Source organism: Schistocerca gregaria, chromosome 1 (assembly GCF_023897955.1).
Source record: "Schistocerca gregaria isolate iqSchGreg1 chromosome 1, iqSchGreg1.2, whole genome shotgun sequence".
Classification (NCBI taxonomy): Eukaryota; Metazoa; Arthropoda; class Insecta; order Orthoptera; family Acrididae; genus Schistocerca; species Schistocerca gregaria.
The window spans coordinates 412,507,121-412,531,972 of NC_064920.1; the positions used below are offsets into that span (position 1 = coordinate 412,507,121).

The window sequence follows — 24,852 nt, forward strand, 5'->3', positions numbered from 1 at the left end:
AGAGGAGGATTAAACACTGAATCTTTCACATAACCCCACAGAAAGAAATCGCATGGAGTTAAGTCGGGAGAGCGTGGAGGCTATGACATGAATTGCTGATCATGATCTCCACCATGACCGATCCATCGGTTTTCCAATCTCCTGTTTAAGAAATGCCGAACATCATGATGGAAGTGCAGTGGAGCACCATCTTGTTGCAAGATGAAGTTGGCACTGTCGGTCTCCAGTTGTGGCAAGAGCCAATTTTCCAGCATGTCCAGACACACGTGTCCTGTAACATTTTTTTCGCAGAAGAAAAAGGGGCCGTAAACTTTAAACCGTGAGATTGCACAAAACACGTTAACTTTTGAATTTGCTGCACGAATGCGTGAGGATTCTCTTCCGCCCAGATTCGCACATTGTGTCTGTTCACTTCACCATTAAGAAAAAATGTTGCTTCATCACTGAAAACAAGTTTCGCACTGAACGCATCCTCTTCCATGAGCTGTTGCAACCGCGCCGAAAATTCAAAGCGTTTGACTTTGTCATCGGGTGTCAGGGCTTGTAGCAATTGTAAACGGTAAGGCTTCTGATTTAGCCTTTTCCGTAAGATTTTCCAAACCATCAGCTGTGGTACATTTAGCTCCCTGCTTGCTTTATTCGTTGACTTCCGCGGGCTACGCGTGAAGCTTGCCCGTTTCTTCGTTCACTGCAGGCCGACCCGTTGATTTCCCCTTACAGATGCATCCAGAAGCTTTAAACTGCGCATACCATCGCCGAATGGAGTTAGCAGTTGGTGGATCTTTGTTGAACTTCATCCTGAAGTGTCGTTGCACTGTTATGACTGACTGATGTGAGTGCATTTCAAGCACGACAACGCTTTCTCGGCTCCTGTTGCCATTTTGTCTCACTGCGCTCTCGAGCGCTCTGGCGGCAGAAACCTGAAGTGCGGCTTCAGCCAAACAAAACTTTATGAGTTTTTCTACGTATCTGTAGTATGTCGTGACCATATGTCAATGAATGGAGCTACAGTGAATTTATGAAATCGCTTCAATCATTTGTAATAGCCCTGTACATTACCCCATGGCCTGGCACCTTTTTCACTGATTACAAACTATCTTGCCATAAATCATGTGAAACTGACATGCTGCCAACCTATGTATTGTGAGGAGCAGCACGCTACCTTACACTGTGCCTGTTCTACATTTTGAACTCATTTACCATTATAAAATATTAGCACTCTTCTAGCAGTACCAATTAGAGGAACACTCATTTCTGACAAACACCACCACACACTACATCAAGAGGAACACAGCTGATGGACACAGTTCCTTTACAGCCCTTCTTTGTATGAAAACTGACTTCAGACATCACTCAAAATAAGACTGAGATAATGATTGCACCAACTGCATGATCTGGCAATGGAAGGCAGATTTTCTGTCTTCTAATGAATGGGAATTGTAGCAGGGAATGTGGCAGTGGAAGAGAGAAAACAAAGAGGACTGTTCACAGCATCAATTTTCTTGCAAGTTCTAGATGTTAAAAATCTTATCTTATGGCAGCATACTTAGTTTGATTGCATTCCCCAAACAACATTCACTAAATAATAGCAAGCTGTCTTAAAACGATATAAGCAAATTCCCATAGCTGCTTTTGTAAATTACTAACAATAAATTGAAATATCAATGAAAAATCAATTTTTGAAAATGTAATGTGCATGGATAGACAATCACCAAGTGGTGGCAGGGGAAAACATATATAAAGGTTAAGTTAAGGTGCACGATTTTGGAGCCAGTGGCTCCTTCTTGTGCCAGAAGGGTTGAAGGGGAGGAAGAGGGGTGTGGGGAAAAGGACTGGTGAGGTTTAGAAAATGACTGAGTTCAGAAAAGTCATCCAAAACATTATGTCAGGGAAGACTTATCGGACAGGTGATTGTTGAGGTCTGCACTGGATGATGTAAGAAAAACCTGAGAGCATAAAGGTGGAAGATGTGGCAATAAACAAGATAGAGATTACTGACAAAACATTGTGCAAGTGCTAATAAGAGCAGAAGGCTAAATGTGTTGCATGTGCTAGAGGTGTAGGGCAGGGAAAAATAGGCAAGTCAGAAAGTAAAAAATATAGAAAACTAAAAGGGAGTGAAAAAGACAGGAGAGGGGTTGATAAATGTTATTCTAGGTGTGATGGCCAACATGTTGGACAGAATGGACCTAGTTTCAGGCCACGATTTTAGAAAGTCACAGCCTTGTTGAAGTATCTGATTCAAACTCATGATCAGCTACTTCTATGACCTCCTAAAAACATGCCCTGAAGTGAGGTCCATTCTGTCCAACATTTTACTCATCACATCTAGAACAGCTTTTCAATTCCCCTCAAGCCTCCACAATATCCTGGTCTGATCCTACGTTCCTTCTGCACCCATTTCCCTACCATACGGCTCCCACCCCTGAGGCTGTTCCTGCCATAAGACTTGCACCCTCCTACCACCACCTGCGCTAGTCATGTAACTAGCTGGCAGCAATATACTATCAAAGGGAGAACCACTTGGGGAACAGCACATGTTGTGTACCAGCTGTCGTGTGAACACTGTTTGGCATTTTGCATTGGTATTACTACCACCAAGTTATTAGTTAGAATGAATAGACACAAACAGACAGTGTATACTGGCAACACATAATATCCTACTGCTCCACAAAATAATGGCCATGACCTCGGACCTTGCATCACCACACACGCCATCTGGAATCTTCCCACAGACAGCAGTTTAGCAGAACTCCGCAGCTGGGAACTGGTGTTATATGTCCTTCGTTCTCGACATTCATCTTGAGGTTAATTTCTTCAGTCTTAGCATTTATTCTTAGTAACTATTTCTTTCACAACTTTCTCTTAGTTTTCCATACCTTTCAATTTATGACCTGTCTATTTTTCCCATGCCTTCTACCTCTAGTACACACCTTGCACTTAATTTTCCATTCTTATTACCATTTGCACAATGTGTCATCAAGTAATCTCTGTCTTGCTTATTGCTCTATCTTCCACCTTTAAGCTCTCAGATTTTCAAATCCCATCCAATGCAGGCCCCCAACTATCAGTCTTTGCTTCTCACCCCATCCAGTAAGTCTTCCCTGATCTGGGATTCTGGGCATCTTTTCCAAACTCTGCTCATTTCCTAGACCTCATCAGTCCTTTTCTTAATCCCCATTCCTTCCCCTTCAACCCTCCTGCCAGAAGAAGAAACCACTGGCTTCAAAAGTCTGCATATTTACTTAAGCTTTACAAATGTTCTCTCCTGAAGCTGACTGGTTAGTAAGATTTTTTTACCTTCCCATTAGGAGTAGGATTTTCATCTGCTCGATCACAATAATTTGAAAAATGTACAATAATTCTGGTTTTGCTACATTAAATAATATGGCAAAAAGGGTGACAGCAAACAGCTGAAATCTCTCACAGATAAAGATCATAACACAGATCTCCTCAAGTCTGACTGAACCAAACATGTAAGCCTTAAGACTTAAGCTAAAAAATATATGTGTGCTGGGCAATAAAATAAAAATTCTGAGTAAGAGAATTCTACATGCTGCTTCGAAATTGTGTTATCATGTAAATGAACTGTCACAAGCAAATGTTCACCATGAGCAACATAATAACAGTAGGACAAAAATGATTTTTTGCACCCATAATGGGAGTGTTTGGTTCATCAACTGAAGATGCCAGAAACTGAGGAATGTTTTGGAAAAGACCTACCAATCTACCTAAAAATTCACTGTAACTATAAGAAACTAATTAGCCTATAGCTAGTTCAGTAGTGAACAGCTACTGAGGATGGACAGGATAATTGAGAACAGGTAGAAACAACATAATTGGCTGTCATGCACCAATCTTTGTTGCAAGTGCATCAAAATGGAGCTAATGATGCAGTGCTGCATGCCATGAGCCTACATTAGAAAACAGTAAATTTTGTACCAAGAAATCTCACGGCAAACATATCACATCCAAAAGCACTGACTACAGAGCATACAATGTGGAATGGTCCCATGTGACAGCAGAAGCACTGAATATCCAACTGGACTTTGTCTCAAAACTTGCACCAATGATGCAGTGTTACAGACACAAATCGACATGACACCTATCAGAACATTGTCTTTTGGCATGCAGAGAAAGCATTCGTCTCAGGTGAGCAAAAACTTGGCTCACCTAAGGTGAATGCATGCTGCACATCTGCTGCCAATTTAATTAGCACATACTGTTTCAACATTTCAACCTTAAATTCATATTGGACTGACTGTGATTCAGCTTAGATGACACTGATGTACAATAACACTGGTTCTACATGTAACTGTGTGGTTGCTTTTTTGGGTAGTGTGTTCAAAACTACACTCTTTAACCTCTACGTCTACTTGGGTATTTTTATGCATGAAATAACCAAGCCCACTATCTGGCTTTAATTCAGTCAGCAGGAAAGGTAACTTACCAGTCCTTCTAATCTTAAAAGGGACACCATACATCATCCATGTTCCACAGAATATCCATCTCAAGAAGCAAAATTGAAAGTATCTTCAATACCAATAAAAGCCAATTGTATAAGAACAGCTGAATTTAATTTCAGCTCATCTAAGTTTTCTGTAAAAAAGTTAGATGTAGTCAATCATACGGGAGCACCCAGAGATATCAATGGCCTTTCCATTCTATTTTCAAGTGCAAACAAAGTGGTTGTCAGTGTGAATGTACTAATTAACAATATGAGGTACACTTTGAGAGGATGGATATACAGTATTTCTTTCATCAATATGTCCATAAACAACAACTCTAATCAATAATGATGAGAAATTTACTCACATTTGCCTTTACATTCATATTAGACTTAACACACACTGCTGAATTCAGAATATGACATTTACAAATGTCCATGTAGAGCCAGGAATGTAAGTAAACATTTACTAATTTCAAGTATAACACAACCAACACTAAAAATGAAGGTACATGGGCCCTTGGGCTAGATCTGCAGAAGATGTCAAGTATATTCTACAGATTAATTTTCCTGTAGACATTCTTATGAGTGGTAAGTTATAGGAATTTGTACCCTCTCACAGGATTAAGAATTTACTGCAGAGTTAATAATAATAATAGTAGTAGTAGTAGTAGTAGTAGTAATAATAATAATAATAATAATAATAATAATAACATTGAGCAGAAAGGAAGGAGGAAGGGGATTTATCGACATAAAAAACCTACATTATGGACAGGTAGATAATTTAAGAAAATTCTTTCTAGAACGAGCAGAAACTAGCAAAATACACAAAGCAATCACTCATATAAATACATCGGCTACACCACTGCAATTTCATAACCACTTCTACAACCCTTTAGATCACATAACATCAACAGATACAAAGAAAGTAAATTGGAAAAAGAAAACACTACATGGCAAGCACCCGTATCATCTAACACAGCCACACATCGATCAAGACGCATCCAACACATGGCTAAGAAAAGGCAATATATACAGTGAGATGGAAGGATTCATGATTTCAATACAGGATCAAACAATAAACACCAGATATTACAGCAAGCATATTATTAAAGATCCCAATACCACAACAGATAAATGCAGATTTTGCAAACAACAAATAGAAACAGTAGATCACATCACACGCGGATGTACAATACAAGCAAATACAGAATACCCCAGAAGACATGACAATGTAGCAAAAATAATACATCAACAGCTTGCCTTACAACATAAACTTATAAAACAACACGTTCCCACATACAAGTATGCACCCCAAAATGTACAGGAGAATGATGAATACAAATTATATTGGAACAGAACCATTATAACAGATAAAACAACACCACATAACAAACCTGACATCATACTCACCAATAAAAAGAAGAAATCAACACAACTAATCGAAATATCCATACCCAATACAACAAATATAAAACAGGAGAAAAAATTGAAAAATACATCCAACTGGCTGAGGAAGTCAAGGATATGTGGCATCTGGATAAAGTTGACATTATACCAATTGTACTATCAACTACAGGAGTCATACCACACAATATCCACCAGTACATCAATGCAAAACAGCTACATTCAAACTTATATATACAACTACAGAAATCCGTAATTATTGATACATGTTCAATTACCTGAAAGTTCCTAAATGCAATATAACATATACCGTACAGTTAAAAGGAAGTCACGCTTGATCAAGGTCCGCGTCACTTTCCACTTTTGACCAGACATAACGCCTGAGATAAGAAAGAAATAATAATAGTAATCGGCTAATAATAACTCCACCAATGCTGATCTCAAGTCCAGGGAAAGAGGATGGGGAGATAAACAACCACATAAAAAAAAAAACCACGTGTCAGCTGGCCCTGGTGAAAGTACCATGTAAGGATCCCTTGCCAGAGTCATAGTGAAATGTTCAACAGCAGCAAAGGCGGAGATGAGGATCATCAGTACAGTATAACTGGTAGAAGAGACGGCCCTGCACTTGGATTAAAATAAAAGCTTGAAATTAGAAACTGAACATTTCTCTTCCCGGATCGAGTGATGTTTGGTCAGCACCTGTACCCCATGTTAGGGTCATCTGGAAAAGAACCCACTAAGACAAACAATCTTAGTTTTAACTCCAGTAGATGAACATCTACACAGATGGTAAATATAGGGTAATTATGATGTGTGATGGAAAAAACAATATTACTCCAGGTGGCTGATCCACCATTCCTGAAAACGAGTGAAAGCAGACATTTGGATTCTGGGGTGTCTGCACCGTCATGCAAGGAACACTTGGGGGTTCTTGAAATCCTCTGTAATCTGAAATTGAAATTTAAAAGGGAACGCAAATTTGTAGCCATAAAAATTAACTCCCTCTGTAAAGTTGGGAAATTCAATAATCAACTTTTTGAATAGCAACAATATTCTGCTAGCAGCCACCCAAGAAACACTGTGATGACCTAAAAATGGATAGTATACACTGTCAAATTTTTAAGGTTGAATTTCCAACGTATGTCTCAGAATTTTATGAGCAGCCTCTGCAATTCACAAAAATATAATCTGAAATGATGTTGATTTTGAATCCTTCTGTGAAAGACTCTCTGGCATAATAATTAAATGCAAGAATAAATATTATTCAATATTCAGTTGCCATGCACCAACAAATGAAGATGATGAGTGGTGGTGGTTGCTGGGATGTTTAAGGGGGACTAAACAGCTAAGGTCATCAGTCCCCCATTCCAAAAACAGGCAGAGCAGGTAAAACCCCAAGGGGAAGGAGACTCCCCCCCAGTCACTGAAAGAACACAAATGCGGCAACAAACACTACAGACAAGAAGAGTACAGATGAACACCAGACAGCAAGAAACAGAAGAAAAGAAGAGGGCCAGAGACTGGTTGACTGACCACGAGAACAAAAAAAAGGGAAAGAGTCAACCATCCAACTACACACTAAAGTCTGCAACCAATGATGAGAGACTCGAGAACAAGAGACACAGAAAGGGAAAGGTGCAGGACCTCCCTAAATGGAACCATAAAAAGGACTACCACAGATAAAATTTAAAACGTCGTCAGCCATGGAGGCACCGTCGCATAAAACCAAAGGCAAAGTGCCTGGGAGATTAAAAGACTGCCGAAGGGTACGCAGTCGGGGACACTCCAACAAAATGTGGGCGACTGTCAGCCAGAACCCACAGCGGCACAGGGGGGGATCCTCCTGACGCAAAAGATGGCCGTGCGTCAGGTAGGTATGGCCGATGCAGAGCCGACACAGGACGACAGAGTCCCTGCGAGAAGCCCGTAGGGAGGACCGCCACACATCAGTCGTCTCCTTAACAGCCTGCAATTTATTCAGCGATGTCAGGCTATGCCACTCATCATGCCACATCCCAAGCACCTTACGGCGCAACACCAACTGCAGATCACGAGCCGGGAGGCCGATCTCCAAAGCTGGGGCGTCGATCGCCCCTTTGGCCAGCCTGTCGACACGTTCGTTCCCCTGGATGCCAACGTGACCTGGGGTCCAAACAAAGATCACCGAACGACCAGAGCAGGTAATGCCAGAAACAGACTCCTGAATAAAGGATACCAGAGGAGAAGAGGCATAGAAGCGGTCGATAGCCTGGAGGCTGCTCAGGGAGTCACTGCAGATGACGATGGACGTACCTGAGCAGGAACGCATATGCTCAAGAGCGCGCAATATGGCCATCTGGCTCTGCAGAAAAAATACTGCAGCCAGCCGGCAAGGAGCACTGTTCAACATGGACAGCATGAGCAAAAGCGTAGGCAGTACGACCGTCAACCAGGGAACCATCAGTGTAGACAGTCTCACAGTCTCACAGCCCGAAAATGAGGCGAGGAGCGCAAGAAAACGGCGACGGAGGGCCACAAGCGGAACCGAGTCCTTAGATCCCTGTGCCAAGTACAGACGGATGGACGGGGCAGACACCAGGGAGGCGTAGGTGCACGGACCCGTAAAGGGAGGCAGAAGAGGGAATGACCCCAGTTCCGACAGCAGGGACTGGATGCGGGCAGCAATGGAAAGCCCAGACCTAGGTCGCCATTTGAGCAGATGGAGGACCATGGCAGGGCAAAGCAGGCGATGATTGGGGTGGCCCGGCGAGCAATGCACGTGGACAGCATAGTCAGCGAGCAGTCGGTGGCGGCGAATCCGGAGAGGGGGAACCCCAGCCTCCACCAGTAGACTATCCACGGGGCTCGTACGGAAAGCCCCAGTAGCAAGCCGAACCCCACAGTGGTGTATGGGGTCCAACGACGAAACAGTGAGGGTGATGCAGACCCATAGGCCAGGCTCCCATAATCAAGCCTGGACTGCACAAGGGCTCTGTACAATCTCAACAGCGTGCAGCGATCTGCACCCCAAGACGTGTGGTTCAGGCAGCGGAGGGCGTTAAGGTGCCGCCAGCACTTTTGCTTCAGCTGAGTAATATGAGGAACCCATGTGAGCCGGGCATCAAAGACGAGTCCTAGGAAGTGGCTAGTGTCCACCACTTCAAGTAAGTGGCAGCTGAGGTAAAGTTCAGTATGAGGGTGGACCAACCGATGCCTACAGAAGTGCATAACTCGAGTCTTGGCTGCAGATAACTGAAAACCATGAGTCAGAGCCCATGATGCTACTTGCAGCCTGCGTTCGGCGATTCTCGTAGTCGTTGAGCTAAATGAGATGCAGAAGTCGTCGGCATACAAAGGAGGAGACGACGACGACCCCACGGCTGCAGCCAGACCATTAATGGCCACTATAAATAAGGAGACACTCAACACCGAGCCCTGCGGGACCCCATTTTCCTGTATATAAGATGAACTAGAGGCGGCGCCGACTTGCACCCGGAAAGAGCGGCGCAATAAAAAGGTTTGAAGGAAAGCCGGGAGCTGACCACGAAGACCCCACGCATGCAACGTAGCAAGGATGTGATGCCTCCATGTAGTGTCATACGCCTTCCGCAGATCAAAAAATACAGCAACGAGATGCTGACGTTGGGCAAAAGCCGTACGGATAGCAGATTCCAGCTGCACCAAATTATCCGCAGCAGACCAGCCCCGACGAAAGCCCCCCTGGGATGGAGCGAGGAGTCCGCGCAACTCAAGGACCCAACACAAATGCCGCCCCACCATATGTTCGAGCAATTTGCACAAAACGTTGGTGAGGACGATAGATATCCATAGCCAGTGGGTCCGCACTGGACTTCAAGATGGAGGACAATAACACCCTCTCGCCACTGCGACAGGAACACGCCCTCGCTCCAACTGCGGTTAAAGATGGTGAGGATGTGTCTCTGGCAGTCCCTGAAGAGATGCTTCCACATCTGCGCGTGGATACGGTCTGGTCCTGGTGTTGTATCAGGGCAATCGGCGAGTGTAGCGAGGAATTCCCTCTCGCTGAAAGGAGCATTGTATTTTTCAGAACGACACGTGTGGAATGATACCGGCATCCGCTCGGCTCGCTCCTTTAGAGAGCGAAAGGCGGGGGGTAAGTTGCAGTCGCAGAGCTCATAGCAAAGTGCGCAGCAAGGTGGTCAGCAATGGTGGCAGCGTCCATGCAGACAGCGCCATCCAGGGAGATTCCAGGGACACCCATAGGGGTCTGGTATCCATAAATCCGTCGGATCCGGGACCACACAAGCGAGGGGGAGACACGGGAGCCCAAGGATGAGGCATACCTCTCCCAGCACTCCTGCTTACGCCGTGCAATAAGACGATGGGCCAAGGCAGGTGATGAGGGTCTCCAGAGACGGGTGCCGTCTATGATGCTGGAGAGCCCGCCTACGGTCACGAATAGCCTCAGCAATCTCCAGCGACCACCAGGGTACAGCCTTCCTCCGAGGGAGTCCAGAAGAGCGGGGGATGACAGCCTCGGCCGCAGAAATGATTGACGTGGTCAATGTCACCCTGTGGGGGAGACTCAATGGTGGCAGCAGAAGTAAAAGCCGGCCAGTCAGCCCTGTTAAGAGCCCAACGGGGCAGGCATCCAGAGGAATGACACTGGGGCAGTGACAAATAGATGACAAGAAAAACTAAGACAAAGCAGAAGACTTCTGGGAAGATTTGGAAAACAGGATGTCAAAAGTTCACAAGAACAACTTAATAAATCATACTTGGGCACTTCAGGGCCCAACTGGTTCAGAAGAAATCATTCCAAAAAGTTATTGGAAACCATCCACCTCATAAGAGAACTAACACAAATTGCTCAAGATTTACAGATGTATGCACTTCATTCCATCTTAAAATCATGAAAACACACTTCAAAAAACTACCTAGATAGTGACAAAACACGTATATCACCAAATGTCAATTTCTGAGAATTTCAAATTGATCAAATCACCATCTGCACATATTACTTTCCAGAAACCAAGAAATTTGGAACCACGAGTGGAATAAAAGTTGATTCAGATCACTATACAACTGAGATACACATGTGATTTATTCTCAAAAATCTAATCAAGAAACAAAACAGTACAAGTAAGAGAATTCATAATGAAACTTAGAAGGAAAAGTAATGTGATTTTCAGAAGATGCTGAGGGAAATGGATACTGATGTCAACAACTTTAAAGACACAAAAATATACTGCATTTGAAATAGCTCCAGAGAACAAACACAGAAAGGTCACAGATACAGGAGTAATAAATGTGAGGAAGCAGCTAGAGAGAAAAAGAAAGCTTGGAACAACTGGTATAGCAGGAAATCAAGTAGTAACTGGAAAATCTATCGATCTGAGAAGAAGTGAGCACATAAAATTATTTGAGAATAAAAGAGATGCTCCTCTGAAAAGGAGCATTTATAAAGTATACACCCTACTGCAAAACTTTCAATGACAGCACTTTGGGGTACGTTTCACAATCACCAAGCTTCAGGAAAGAAAATGGAAAACACAAATGAAACAAAAAACTGGAAGCTACTGGCAGCATGTTTTGAAATGAGATTCACCTGTGAAAAACTGACCAAGCAACTAGAATTACTACCATTATTCATAATGAAACTTCAAAATCAGCATGCTTCAACATGTTTAAAACTTACATCAAACAATTAAAATGCAAGAAAGCTACAGGTGAACATGGCTTCACAGCAGGAAGTTTAAAAGCTAGTGGAGATCTAGGTATCACAATTATAAAAGGAAAACCGCATAGAGCCTGGGACACTGAAAGAATTGCAGAAACCTGGGAGATTGCATTAACTCCCCACCTCATAGGAAAAGGGACAAAACAGATATCAATAATTACAGAGGAATTTCATTAGTAACCTTAAAGTACAAAATCTTGTCTAAAGTTCTTCTAGACAAATCTTCAACTAGATAAAACAAATTGGAGAGTATCACATTGGATTTAGGTGCACAGGAACTGTCCAGAGCATATCCTAAACATTACACAAATAATTAGAAGACATAACTGGAAATATCAAATAAAAAGCTTACAAACACAATATCTAAAGTTAAATTTCTTTGTACAACTACTCCCTTCAATCCTGCATCAGGAGTTACAAAATGAGACCACCTGTCACCACTCTTTGCTGGAAAAAGGTATAAAAGAACAATGGAGGAAGAAAAACAAAAATTTAATATCTACCTAAAACTAAGAAGGTAGATCAAAACATAGATGGAACTTCAGAAAATACAAAGAAAAAAAACTTGAACTTCTGCAGGAAATAGCTGAGAATGCAGGCTTACAAATACAGTTTGAAAAGACTCATCAAGCATTTTAAAAACCGAGTACTGAAATATAAAGAAAACAGACAACTCTGAACATCTGGGTGAAATTATAACCATAACAAGGGAAAAAGAAGCAATTACAATCATGACGGAAAAAATAAAAAGAGTGTAGGCCTACATGAAGCTTACACTACAAGAAATGTTTTTCTAAAGATGTTAAATTAAGGCATTATAATACAGTTGTAAGACCAGAGGTCCTTTATGGGTCAGAAACTACTTTCAACCAGATGCAAACCAGCATTAGAAAATTTGGAAAAGATAGAAGAATCCAAAATATTAATTTAGAGATCAAACGAGCTAATACACTCATTCTGCCCTGAAACAATAGATGGTATCAGAAAAAGACGTTTTACACTCTATGCACGAAGACCAATTAACAAAGAAAATCGACACATTCTTCTGAAACAGAAAACACAAAAAGTGGATGGATAGGGAGGAAAGAAAAAAAACTAATAGAAGAAATATGCCAACTGAACTGGAGACCTTAATCAACAGAGACAAATTCAGATTAGAAATCAAGAAATTGAAGGTTTTGAGGAAGCTAGAACAGAAAAACAACAGGTGTCAAATGGTCAGATGAGCGGGAAACACCTTGTTCTGAGAAAATCAATATCCATGAAAATTCACAATAAAATAAAAGGGTGTGAAATTATGAATAGAAGACAATTATTTTAAAATGCAAGTTACATGATTTCCTAATTGAATGATTCTACTACTCCGTGGAAGATTTCATGAAGGACAAACTGATACTTTGAGCTGCATCCCTAAAAGGGAATAAAAATTCATGATACTTATGGTGGATGTAAATACTTCACCAGGTGGGAGATTATATGGTGAGTCATGTTACATTTTGAAATCAGTGGTTATTGAAATCAGTGGTTAATTATGTTGACTTTTAATCAATCTATAAACCTATATATTCTTTTGTAAACGATTCATCATACATTGTGTTATTCAGGTAAAGATGTTGAATTAATACTTAAGCAGTGAAGAGCATTAAAATTAAAGAACAAGAAAGTAATTTACATTGTGACTCATGTTACAAATTTGGAACATCCTATTGCTAATGAACAATTTAGATCAAAAGTGTCCTCAAACTATTAGGAGCATGGGTCTGGTTTTATGACAGAAAATGCAAATTAGGTTGGCATTCAAATGACACAGTTAGAGATTTATACAATGTAAAATATTGTAATATATTGAAAAAAGCACGTGACTCAATGTTACGTGACGCATGTTACATGCTAGTTATTGTTGGAAAAAGTCTTTCCTGCGAGCAGAGAAATAAAACTATGACATGATTTACCAAATAAGACAAACTTTTCATTTTTTAAACACTGTGAAAAATTATAAGAGCATGATATCTGGGAAAATAAAGTGTAAATTCAATTACAATTCAGAGAATTGAAAATATCTTCTTGCTCTGACAACATCAGGTGGATTAATTTTCTTTATAATTTTGTCCTGTGTGTACAGTATTCTTTCACATTTTTCAGGCCATTTCCAGTAGTGACCAGCACACTCCACTGCACTGATTAGATGAAGAGTTTCCAAACATTACCTGTACCTCTACAGCACAGAATTTACCATCATATTCTACTTTTTACCAGTCACCAATTTTTACATCATCTATAGTCCCTGATGCAGACTGAGCTCTCTTTGTATAGCAATGAAGAAGAAACTAGAGCCTTTTCTTTGACTTTAATAATTTTAGAGCCACTTTCTTCCATCTTCCAAACATACCATGATAAATTCACAATTTCCAACTCATAAATTTTACAGACATTGTTGAAACATCTACCATTCTGACGTGTTACAATTATTCTGTCAACAATGCTCACTGGGTGGCTGACATATATTTAATACAAATGTGTTGGTGCAAGCTGGAATAATATCATGTTTCACATGAAGGTTGCTGATAGCATTAATAAAATTTTCGTGATATTTACACAAACATATGTTATAAGGTAGTTTGCTGCTTAACTGAACATGTGGTGGCTGTATTTCTGCAAACTTAGAGTTCCCAATTTGAACTTCAGAGTGTTCCTGTTTGAATGCCTCATACGTTTCCATGATGGGCATGACTAAGTGACGAATATGAAGCCTTCTTTTCGTTATGTTCTCTAATCACAACAGTGTCCTTCCTGCCTGGTGACTAACGTCGTCACAACTGTAGAAACCAGTTACCAAGTGTCTAATTTCACAACTAATGCCTCTATTTTGTGGACTGCTGCCATTACTGGGTGTTTATGACTTTCCATCTGATGAATTTCCACACAAGTCCCCGAACAACTTACGAACAACTACGACTTTATGCCGTGATGAAGATGGCAACAATCAATGACTCAAGCCACGGCTTTACCCAGAGCACTATGTGACTTACACAGTGACTCGCACCCTAGTTTCAGCTCTTCTTCCTTCTAATGACAGATGTTGCTTAAGTTGACTCAACTGTAAGAAGTTTTGTTCCTGCTTCTATTGACTATTCTAGCTTCTTCCACAGGCTGCTTCTTAAATTCTTCATATTTTCCTTCATTCTTTAACTTTTCCCTTCTCTTTTTCCGTTGCTGTTAAGGGCATCCTCTTTTTTTTTTTTTTTTTTTTTTTTAACCTTACAAAAACATAACAGTGATTCAGATTATGTGACTCATGTTACAAATTTAATATGTTTTTACAATAGGCCTACGATATTGGGAAATTTTTAATAGTGATATTTGTAACAGATTCACGCAGAGAATAATTTACTGAACAAAATAAAGTTAATAATTACATTCTTTTTAATATAAAAACTTAATTACATGAAAGTGACTCGTGTTACAAGAAATTTCATGCTGTTGTATTATATTATTTATCCTAACCTGTAATTTACATACTTCAATTTTAAACTGTTTAGGCAATACATCACGGTATGTAACTATAATATAAATAATGATATACTAATTATTATCTGTCAGTTAGTTGGAATGATGATCCAAAATCTCTAATAATTCACACACTCATCATATCACATCAAGAACATATGGCCTTACTAAAATGACTACAAATTATGGGCAATACATCATTGTTCTCATAGAATAAAAGTCCAGCCTTTTTAAACAATATATGATATGTACCAAATAATAAGTGTGTCCTACTTTGCACGGAATATCCCAGGTAATGTTGTAAATGTGATAAAATTTCAAATAAACAAATTGTAACCGTGGCATGTATCTTGTACATCATACATATGTTCTGAAATTATGTGTGTTATGAGATAAGGCGTAAAACACTTCAAGAGGAACAATTTTTGTAGTTTGAACCTATCGCACATTATCAAATAATCAATATACGGTAGTTGGGCTTTCGGTATGCCACCAAATTTGATATGTAAATACGTTTAATACCAGTGAATATTAATATTGCCGTGAAATAGGCACACACTAAAATGTAACACGCTGATGTATCTAAAATTCTTCTCCTAAAAGACTACTAATTGATAGGTAAAAGAATAAGCACTTCAAACAGGCACCCTACCCGGGGGAGAAAATTTCTCTTGGCGAGATCCAGGTTTATCATGCAACTTACAGCGATTATGCCAAGATCGTGTATAATAGTAAAACAATAGTTGCACCAAAATTAAAAATGTTAATTCTGGATAGAACATTTAATGTAACTACTAACTGAAAATGCTAATTGAAAACATAAGAGAGCAAAAAGACGCCTCGAATATCTGTGCAACAGATTCATGGTGACGAATACCTAGAATTTTGCAGGTATGATGCACACACTCAGTATTTATCGCCAACAGTATCCATACCCACACTTTCAAAGTATTCTGCAAACCTTTTTTATCAATAACTGCAATCAATACACTGAACAAAATTTCCTGTTAGAGATAAATGACTGTAACATTAAAATAAACATAACATCAAACTTACCACAAGCATGACCACGCACCGCTTATAACAGAATGCAATAGAGAATTGGCCGTGTTCTTCCATTTCCACTTTTGAGGAGCAGTGTGTGCCGCGCTTTTAGGAATCAAAGAGTTAAGTACCCAAGAATTGATCACAGTGAATAAAATTCCACTTGAAATGGCCCACAAGTATCCTAAATTCGTTCCCGTCACTTGTGTAGCATCCATTTTTCGCACCAAACAACAGTGTCATCCAAACCGCTAAAATTTACAAGCACCATGTGGTGTTGCATAACATGCAACACACTAATCTACATACACATTATGTAACTTGACCTATTTATTTTCTTATCACAAAATACTGGACAATATATTCTACAACCATGGTATTAGTAAACAAGTCGAGTAAGTCCGTATACAGTTACTTTCGGTACAAACAACTATCATAGCGTGCAACAGTTTCTGACAGGACATACAAATATTACACAAATATGTAATTGCTCATTTGTAAACAATGCGATTTGCTTGGCTAATCACATTTCCAAAGATCTCCACAAATTGTCATTTCGATGACAACATTCAAGATGAGTTTCCACAGGCAGCGAAAGCTTCCACACACAATGAAAACTTGCACATGCACATTCCCATCGCCGAATCTACGAGTCAAAAGGTCTGTAGTAACAACCTTAGGAACAATACGAAAACTGCTACTTCTCTCCGAATGAGGCCGCTGGTAGCCGAAATGTTATGAAGTAAGCACCTCGCGGTGATGGGACTCGTTTGACACACTTTATATTACTGTATTCTGTCTATAGTGAATGAAACTAAATCTAGTCTAATCTAAAGTCGCATTCGAAATGATGCTCTAACATTACTTATACCTCCCACCACGACAGAAACTAAGTAGTTTGAGTACTCAAATTGCAGAGGAGAGTATGCCTAGAAAAAAAAAAAAGAAAAGGTTATGAGAGGTCTCTTGGCTGTGGCCGACTGAACAAATTACTGTGTCCTTACTATTAGCCGCCTGTACAGCGAAAGACTCTTCACGTCAGAATCAGTCATTGATGTAACTATCATACGGCTAAGCGGGGCAGTACCCAGGGGCCCCCAAGCTCAAGGATACCTGGCCTCCATGAAAAGTTACATAACATCTTAGTTGAATCAAGAATTTCCTACTTTTAACTTTTTGCACCCTTACCAAACCTTGAATGGCACGAATTGAAATCAAAAAAGTTTCTCCCGCCTCCAGAACATTAACTTAAATCGGTAGTGTTGTTTGTCCGCTGAGACGTGAACCCTGCCGCAATTCGGTGTTGTCAGTTGAAATTGGAGTTGCTATGGTGCTGATCTTTCCGAACCAACAGTGAATGGCGTCGAACTACTAGCAGTTTGTGACCACATAAAAAGTCTTTACAGTGTATTATTACCGACCACTGCTGCTGCCACACGTCATTTCCAACCTTGAAGACGAAAGGTATTGCGAGTGGAACTGCGGGCTCATGGCCCCAGAACTCTCCGCTGCAGCGAGGTGCCACGTCGTAGCGGACAGGCAATAATGAAGCTTGCTAACTCAACTATTTGTGTAGATAATTCCCCTAAGGGAATGATGCTTAATCATAGATCCCAATGAAGTGTTGTAACCAACTGCACTCTAATTTTCATTTAAAAGAAAGAGGATAAATTGTAGATCTTGGCCTTGGTTTGTTTTGTGGATTGTGTTAGGGATCGGCTCGTCATCAGTGTAGCAAATAACAGCTCCAGTAGTGACCTGTATGGCTGTAACCATCGGATTCAGATATCGAAGGAATCAAAAGATTACGGGATGAATTAATGACGGTCAGTACGGCTTTCAATGGCTTCACTTTCTTTACCTGCTCCTTTTCTGAACTGACATATGCTCTCCATGCCGTATTTTAATTCATTGCCAAAAATCAATTACCATTTGGTGTTTTGTTGTTTCTCTGTTGGTCATGGTTTCTACAAATTATCTGCTGGTGTTCACATAACTCTCAGGCACCTGACATGGCTGACCAGTCAGCGCATATTTGCTGGTAATATTTGTGTGGTTGTAAGATTTTTCGGTCTTATCTGTGACATTACAGCACAACTTGTCTAATTATCATCTTACTTGAACATACTCGAGAGGACGTGCTTTATGCTCCACACAAACAATTGGCCAGTGAGGTAAGAGCAAATGCGGAAGTATACATAGTGCAATGTTTCCATTATTTTTATTCTTAATAACGTATAAATCCAGTGCAGTGCAATGAGCAATCGCCTCGAGCACATGTGGGTAATGAAGCATTAGCACTGTCTGTTTTGTCCGCAAAATGTTTGTTGAAGTAATCAACAATCATGGATTAAAAAAAAGAAGCGGAAACAGAGTCAAGAAAAAGAAAAGAGCAAACAAAAATTGACCAAACATGACAAATTTTTTATTCAGACTTTTACAAGTACTTCCAGCCAAAACATTTGTGCTGATGTGACTCAGATAATGTGATATTTGTTGAGAAGCCTATTAAAGACGATCGATTAATAATTGCAGTTAAAACCACTGCCAGCCACGACGACACCACTGGTCATGGCATACGAAACAGGGATAAACTGTCGACCTATACACTCTTCTAAAATGTAAATAGAACTTCCTATGACTTGGGAAACTTTGCAATCAGGACTTTGAGTGATAATGAAAAAATCTAATTCTTGATATGGGGTAACAGTTGCAATAGACAGCCAACCATTTGAAATAACTGGTGGTTTTCAAATAACATTTACCATGGTTTCGATGGCTTTAAACCCGTCTTACTCAGAAGGACAGGCCTGTTTCACTATTTTCAATTTGATATCCATAAATCTGGAAACAGCCTTAGATACCTTGGCAATTAGGAACTTAAATATTTAGAACATGACTGCCTACAACAATGGTTACAGAACAGCATGTGTAATAGACAGCTAACCAGTTGCAATAAATGGTGGTTTTCAAATAGTGAAAACAGGTTTGTCTTGTTGAGGAAACAGGTTTAAATCTGTCAAAACCATGGCAAAGGTTACTTGAAAACTAGCATTTACTGCAACTGTTTGGTTGTCTAATACACCTGCTGTTCTTTAACTGTTACTGTAGGCAAGCCATGTTCAAAATATGTGCATGGGACAGGACCCTTTCCTGAAGATAAACAACCAGAACAACAGGTGTTTTTCAACATTGTTTTATGTTTCAGTCTCCAAATATAGACTAGTTAGTTGTTTTAGGAAGTGTTATTCCAAAATTCTACATGCTGCCAATTGTCAACCTTGCTGGTTGTTTGTTCCTCAAAGGAATGATGTATGGCATTCAGGTAATTGGGACTGGAAGCACTTATCAGAAAGAATTAAAGAAGGTGATTCTTGAATGACCATAGGGAAGCACATACTGCATTCAGACTTAGGAAGAAAAATGATACTGTCGACAAGGAAGTTGAAAATGAAATTTGCAAAAAAGCACAATTTTCGAAAGTGGTTCTCATGAAATCATTCAATAACATACTTATTCTAGCAAAACATTCATTGGCTTTCGTAGAACATAGAGAGAACTCAAGTCAGGAGAGAGGATTCCACAGCAATTCTCCGTCTGTTGTAGAACTTGTCTTCTGGTATAGTAATATTTTGCAGCAAGTTTCGGATATACCCAAAGGTAACCATGTTCACGTAAAAAAAAAAAAAATTATAATTTTATTTTTGTTTATTTTTTCAATTGCTCATATTCGAAAACATTTTTAAAACCAAGCCTTTTTGTTTTTATGATCTACAAAGTATGATCCATGGACCTTGCCGTTGGTGGGAGACTTGCATGCCTCAATGATACAGATAGTTGTACCGTAGGTGCAACCACAACGGATTGGTATCTGTTGAGAGGCCAAATAAACGTGTAGTTCCTGAAGAGGGGCAGCAGGCTTTTCAGTAGTTGCAGGGACAACAATCTGGATGATTGATCTGGCCTTGTAACACTAACCAAAACGGCGGCCTTGCTGTTCTAGTACTGTGAACGGCTGAAAGCAAGGGGACACTACAGCCATAATTTTTCCCGAGGGCATGCAGCTTTACTGTATGATTAAATGACGATGGCGTACTCTTGGGTAAAATATTCCGGAGGTAAAATAGTCCCCATTTGGATCTCCGGGCGGGGACTACTCAAGAGGATGTCGTTATCAGGAGAAAGATAACTGGCGTTCTACGGATCAGAGCGTGGAATGTCAGATACCTTAATCAGGCAGATAGGAGAAAATTTAAAAAGGGAAATGGATAGGTTAAAGTTAGATGTAGTGGTAATCAGTGAAAGTTCGGTGGCAGGAGGAACAAGACTTTTGGTCAGGTGACTACAGGGTTATAAATACAAAATCAAATAGGGGTAAGGCAGGAGTAGGTTTAATACTGAATAAAAAAATAGGAGTGTGGGTAAGCTACTACAAACAGCATAGTGAAAACATTACTGTGGCCAAGATAGACACAAAGTCCACACCTACTACAGTAGTACAAGTCTGTATGCCAACTAGTCCTGCAGATGACGAAGAAATTGATGAAATGTATGATGAGATAAAAGAAATTATTCAGGTAGTGAAGGAAGACGAAAATTTAATAGTCTTGGGTGACTGGAATTCGACAGTAGGAAAAGGGAGAGAAGGAAACATGGTAGGTGAACACGGATTGGGGCTAAAAATCGAACAAGGAAGCCACCTGGTAGAATTTTGCACAGAACATAACTTAATCATAGCTAATACTTGGTTCAAGAATCATGAAAAAAGGTTGTATGCATGGAAGAATCCTGGAGATACTAAAAGGTATCAGATAGATTATATAATGGTAAGACAGAGATTTAGGAACCAGGTTATAAATTTTAAGACATTTCCAGGGCCAGATATGGACTCTGACCATAATCTGTTAGTTATGAACTGTAGATCTAAAGTGAAGAAACTGCAAAAAGGTGGGAATTTAAGGAGATGGGTCCTGGATAAACTGATAGAACCAGAGGTTGTACAGAGTTTCAGGGAGACCATAAGGGAACAATTGACAGGAATGAGGGACAGAAATATAGTAGAAGAAGAATGGGTAGCTTTGAGGGATGAAATAGTGAAGGCAGCAGAGGATCAAGTAGGTAAAAAGACGAGGGCTAGTAGAAATCCTTGGGTAACAAAAGAGATAATAAATTTAATTGATGAAAGGAGAAAATATAAAAATGCAGTAAATGAAGCAGGAAAAAAGGAATACAAATGTCTCAAAAATGACATCGACAGGAAGTGCAAAGTATCTAAGCAGGGATGGCTAGAGGACAAATGTAAGGATGTAGAGGCTTATCTCACTAGGGGTAAGATAGATACTGCATACAGGAAAATTAAAGAGACCTTTTGAGTAAAGAGTGCCACTTGTATGAATATCAAGAGCTCAGATGGAAACCCAGTTCTAAGCAAAGAAGGAAAAGCAGAAAGGTGGAAGGAGTATATAGAGGGTCTATACAAGGGCGATGTACTTGAGGAAAATATTTTGGAAATGGAAGAGGATGTAGATGAAGCTGAAATGGGAGATAAGATACTGCGTGAAGAGTTTGACAGAGCACTGAAAGACCTGAGTCGAAACAAGGCCCTGGGAGTAAACAACATTCCGTGAGAGCTACTGAGAGCCAGTCCTGACAAAATTATACCACCTGGTGAGCAATCTGTATGAAACAGGCGAAATACCCTCAGACTTCAAGAATAATATAATAATTCCTATCCCAAAGAAAGCAGTTGTTGACAGATGTGAAAATTACCAAACTATCAGTTTAATAAGTCACAACTGCAAAATACTAACACGAATTCTGTACAGACTAATTGAAAAACTGTTAGAAGCCGGCTTCGGGGAAGATCATTTTGGATTCCATAGAAATGTTGGAACACGTGAGGCAATACTGACCCTACGACTTATCTTAGAAGAAAGATTAAGGAAAGGCAAACCTACGTTTCTAGCATTTGTAGACTCTCTTTCAAATTCTGAAGGTGGCTGGGGTAAAATACAGGGAGCGAAAGGCTATTTTCAATTTGTTCAGAAACCAGATGGCAGTTATAAGAGTCGAGGGTCATGAAAGGGAAGCAACGGTTAGGAAGGGAGTGAGTCAGGGTTGTAGCCTCTCCCCGATGTTATTCAATCTGTATATTGAGCAAGCATTAAAGGAAACAAAAGAAAAGTTCAGAGTAGGTATTAAAATCCATGGAGAAGAAATAAAAACTTTGAGGTTTGCCAATGACATTGTAATTCTGTCAGAGACAGCAAAGGACTTGGAAGAGCAGTTGAAGTGTCTTGGAAGGAGGGTATAAGATGAACATCAACAAAAGCAAAACAAAGATAATGGAATGTCGTCGAATTGAGTCGGGTGATGCTGAGGGAATTAGATTAGGAAATGAGGCACTTAATGTAGTAAAAGAGTTTTACTATTTGAGGAGCAAAATAACTGATGATGGTCGAAGTAGAGATGATATAAAATGTAGACTAGCAATAGCAAGGAAAGCGTTTTTGAAGAAGAAAAATTTTTTAACATCGAGTGTAGATTTAAATGTCAGGAAGTCATTTCTCAAAGTATTTGTATGGAGTGTAGTAATGTATGGAAGTGAAACATGGACGATAAATAGTTTAGACAAGAACAGAATAGAAGCTTTCGAAATGTGGTGCTACAGAAGTATGCTGAAGATTAAATGGGTAGTTCACATAACTAATGAGGAAGTATTGAATAGAATTGGGGAGAAGAGAAGTTTGTGGCACAACTTGACTAGAAGAAGGGATCGGTTGGTAGGACATGTTCTGAGGCTTCAAGGGATCACCAATTTAGTATTGGAGGGCAGTGTGGAGGGTAATAATCATAGAGAGAGACCAAGAAATGAATACACTACGCAGATTCAGAAGGATGTAGGCTGCAGTAGGTACTGGGAGATGAAGAAGCTTGCACAGGATAGTGTAGCATGGAGAGCTGCGTCAAACCAGTCTCAGGACTGAAGACCACAACAACAACAACAACAACAACAAGGTATCAGAGTCCATCAATTCAAAATGAATGATTGCTTTGGGAATAAATTTTAAAATAAGCCGCTAGAACGAATTAGAGCATCAACATATTTCGCCATGATAATGGACTCTACTCAGGCTATATCGTAGGCAGATCAGCTAAGTCAGTTGACATAGAACTAAAAGAATTATTTCTAGGCTTGTATGCGGTCATCAAGCATAGTGCAGCATATTTAATCAAGCAGATGACCAAATTATTTTTATTGACAAGCATACTGATTTAAAAGAGTGTGTGGGTCAAGGCTATGATGGGGCCAGTGTGATGAGTGGTGTTTATAATGGTGTGGACATACACCCTTTTTTTAGTAACAATGCAAGACTTATATATATATTTTTTGGGAATAGCATTAAGCTTTTGGATCTGCTGTCGAAAGTCACTGGTGAATCAGAAACTATGGTACTCTAAAAAAATTAAATCCAACTAAATGGTCTAGTAGAGTTAATACGATGGCTGCTAGAGTACTAAAGTTCCGGTAAAGATATGCATAGCAAAGCAGACAGTATTAAAACAACTATGGAGGATTTCGAGTTGGTATTCCCTTGTGAATTCATTTTAAGTATAGACACCAACAGAAATGTATAAGAAGGATCAAGTGAAGAAGGAAAAACAAATTTTGAAGACTATAGGATCCCAATATTTAAAAAAAATGCCCTTGACTGTTTGCTCTAAATTTTTTATATTACATCACTCAGACATAGAGATTTTGTCAGAATGTTTTATGTTTCCATCAGTGTGCATGTCACAGAAGTATGTGGAAGACGTACAAATAAAATGCAAGATAAGAGAAAACATGTTCCACCTTTTAAAGCAGAAGATGTAGGATACGAGAAGTCTCTAATGGCAAATGTAACATATGACAGCACTTCTGACAGTGTTATTGGCTTTGAATACTTGGGGTTTACACTCTCAGTATATTTCTTGCAGTTTCTTGTCCCACTTAGAATAATATAAAGTTAATCATACTTGTTGCAACAGGCGACGATGTCTAAAACACGGTAGGCCTATGGAACGACCAATGGGGTGTCGATCCCTTTTGCATGTATAGGTACATGTCTATGCTTCTTAAGTGTGAATCAACGTGTTTACATTGCGTTGATAGCAACGTGGGAAGCTGCAGTTCAATCCAACGCCACAAATGTGTAACTTCTGTTGTATATCACAAGTGTTATAACTTGCCACTGGATTCATGGTTTTTATACCTACTTGCACTTATGTATAGAACCATTATTAGAAACATCTATGTCTTCTGATATTACACAAACTGTTGGAGGCAAAAAAAAAATCATTCAAATATTTCCTAAATTATGTAAGAAAGGGATACAAAACGAACACCACGCTTATGACGCATCTGAAGTTCTCCTTTCTCGCCGCTTCGAGCGCTACTGTCGCTCCAACTGACGAAGGTAATGACTTTTACAGCAGTGAGTGTCATGACTGGTATGTTAGACTGTGGTAATACTTCTTCACTGTGTATTATTTACTAACTTCTGCCCGCAACTTTGTTCGCCTGGTATGGACTAACAATGAAAATTATCCCTATGGGATACTTTTATCTATATAAAACTATCCTATGTCCTAACTAGGTCGAACTTCATATGTGTGCAAAATTTCACCCAAATCCAGCCAGTAGTTTTTGCTTGAAGTAAAACAAATAAACAAAATTTCACATGTATAATATTATTAGGAA

General features: G+C 39.8%; 1 protein-coding gene across 1 annotated transcript in view; it reads right to left on the minus strand.

Moving 5' to 3' along the window:
• The window catches only part of LOC126349943 (TLC domain-containing protein 2-like), a 63,443-nt gene extending 46,141 nt beyond the window's left edge, over positions 1 to 17,302 (minus strand). The window contains exon 1 of the mRNA XM_050002472.1: positions 16,122 to 17,302. Within this exon, the coding sequence (XP_049858429.1) occupies positions 16,122 to 16,327 (206 nt within the window). The 5' untranslated portion in view covers positions 16,328 to 17,302. The remainder of the gene's footprint in view (positions 1 to 16,121) is intronic.
• Between the last annotated feature and the right edge of the window lie 7,550 nt (positions 17,303 to 24,852).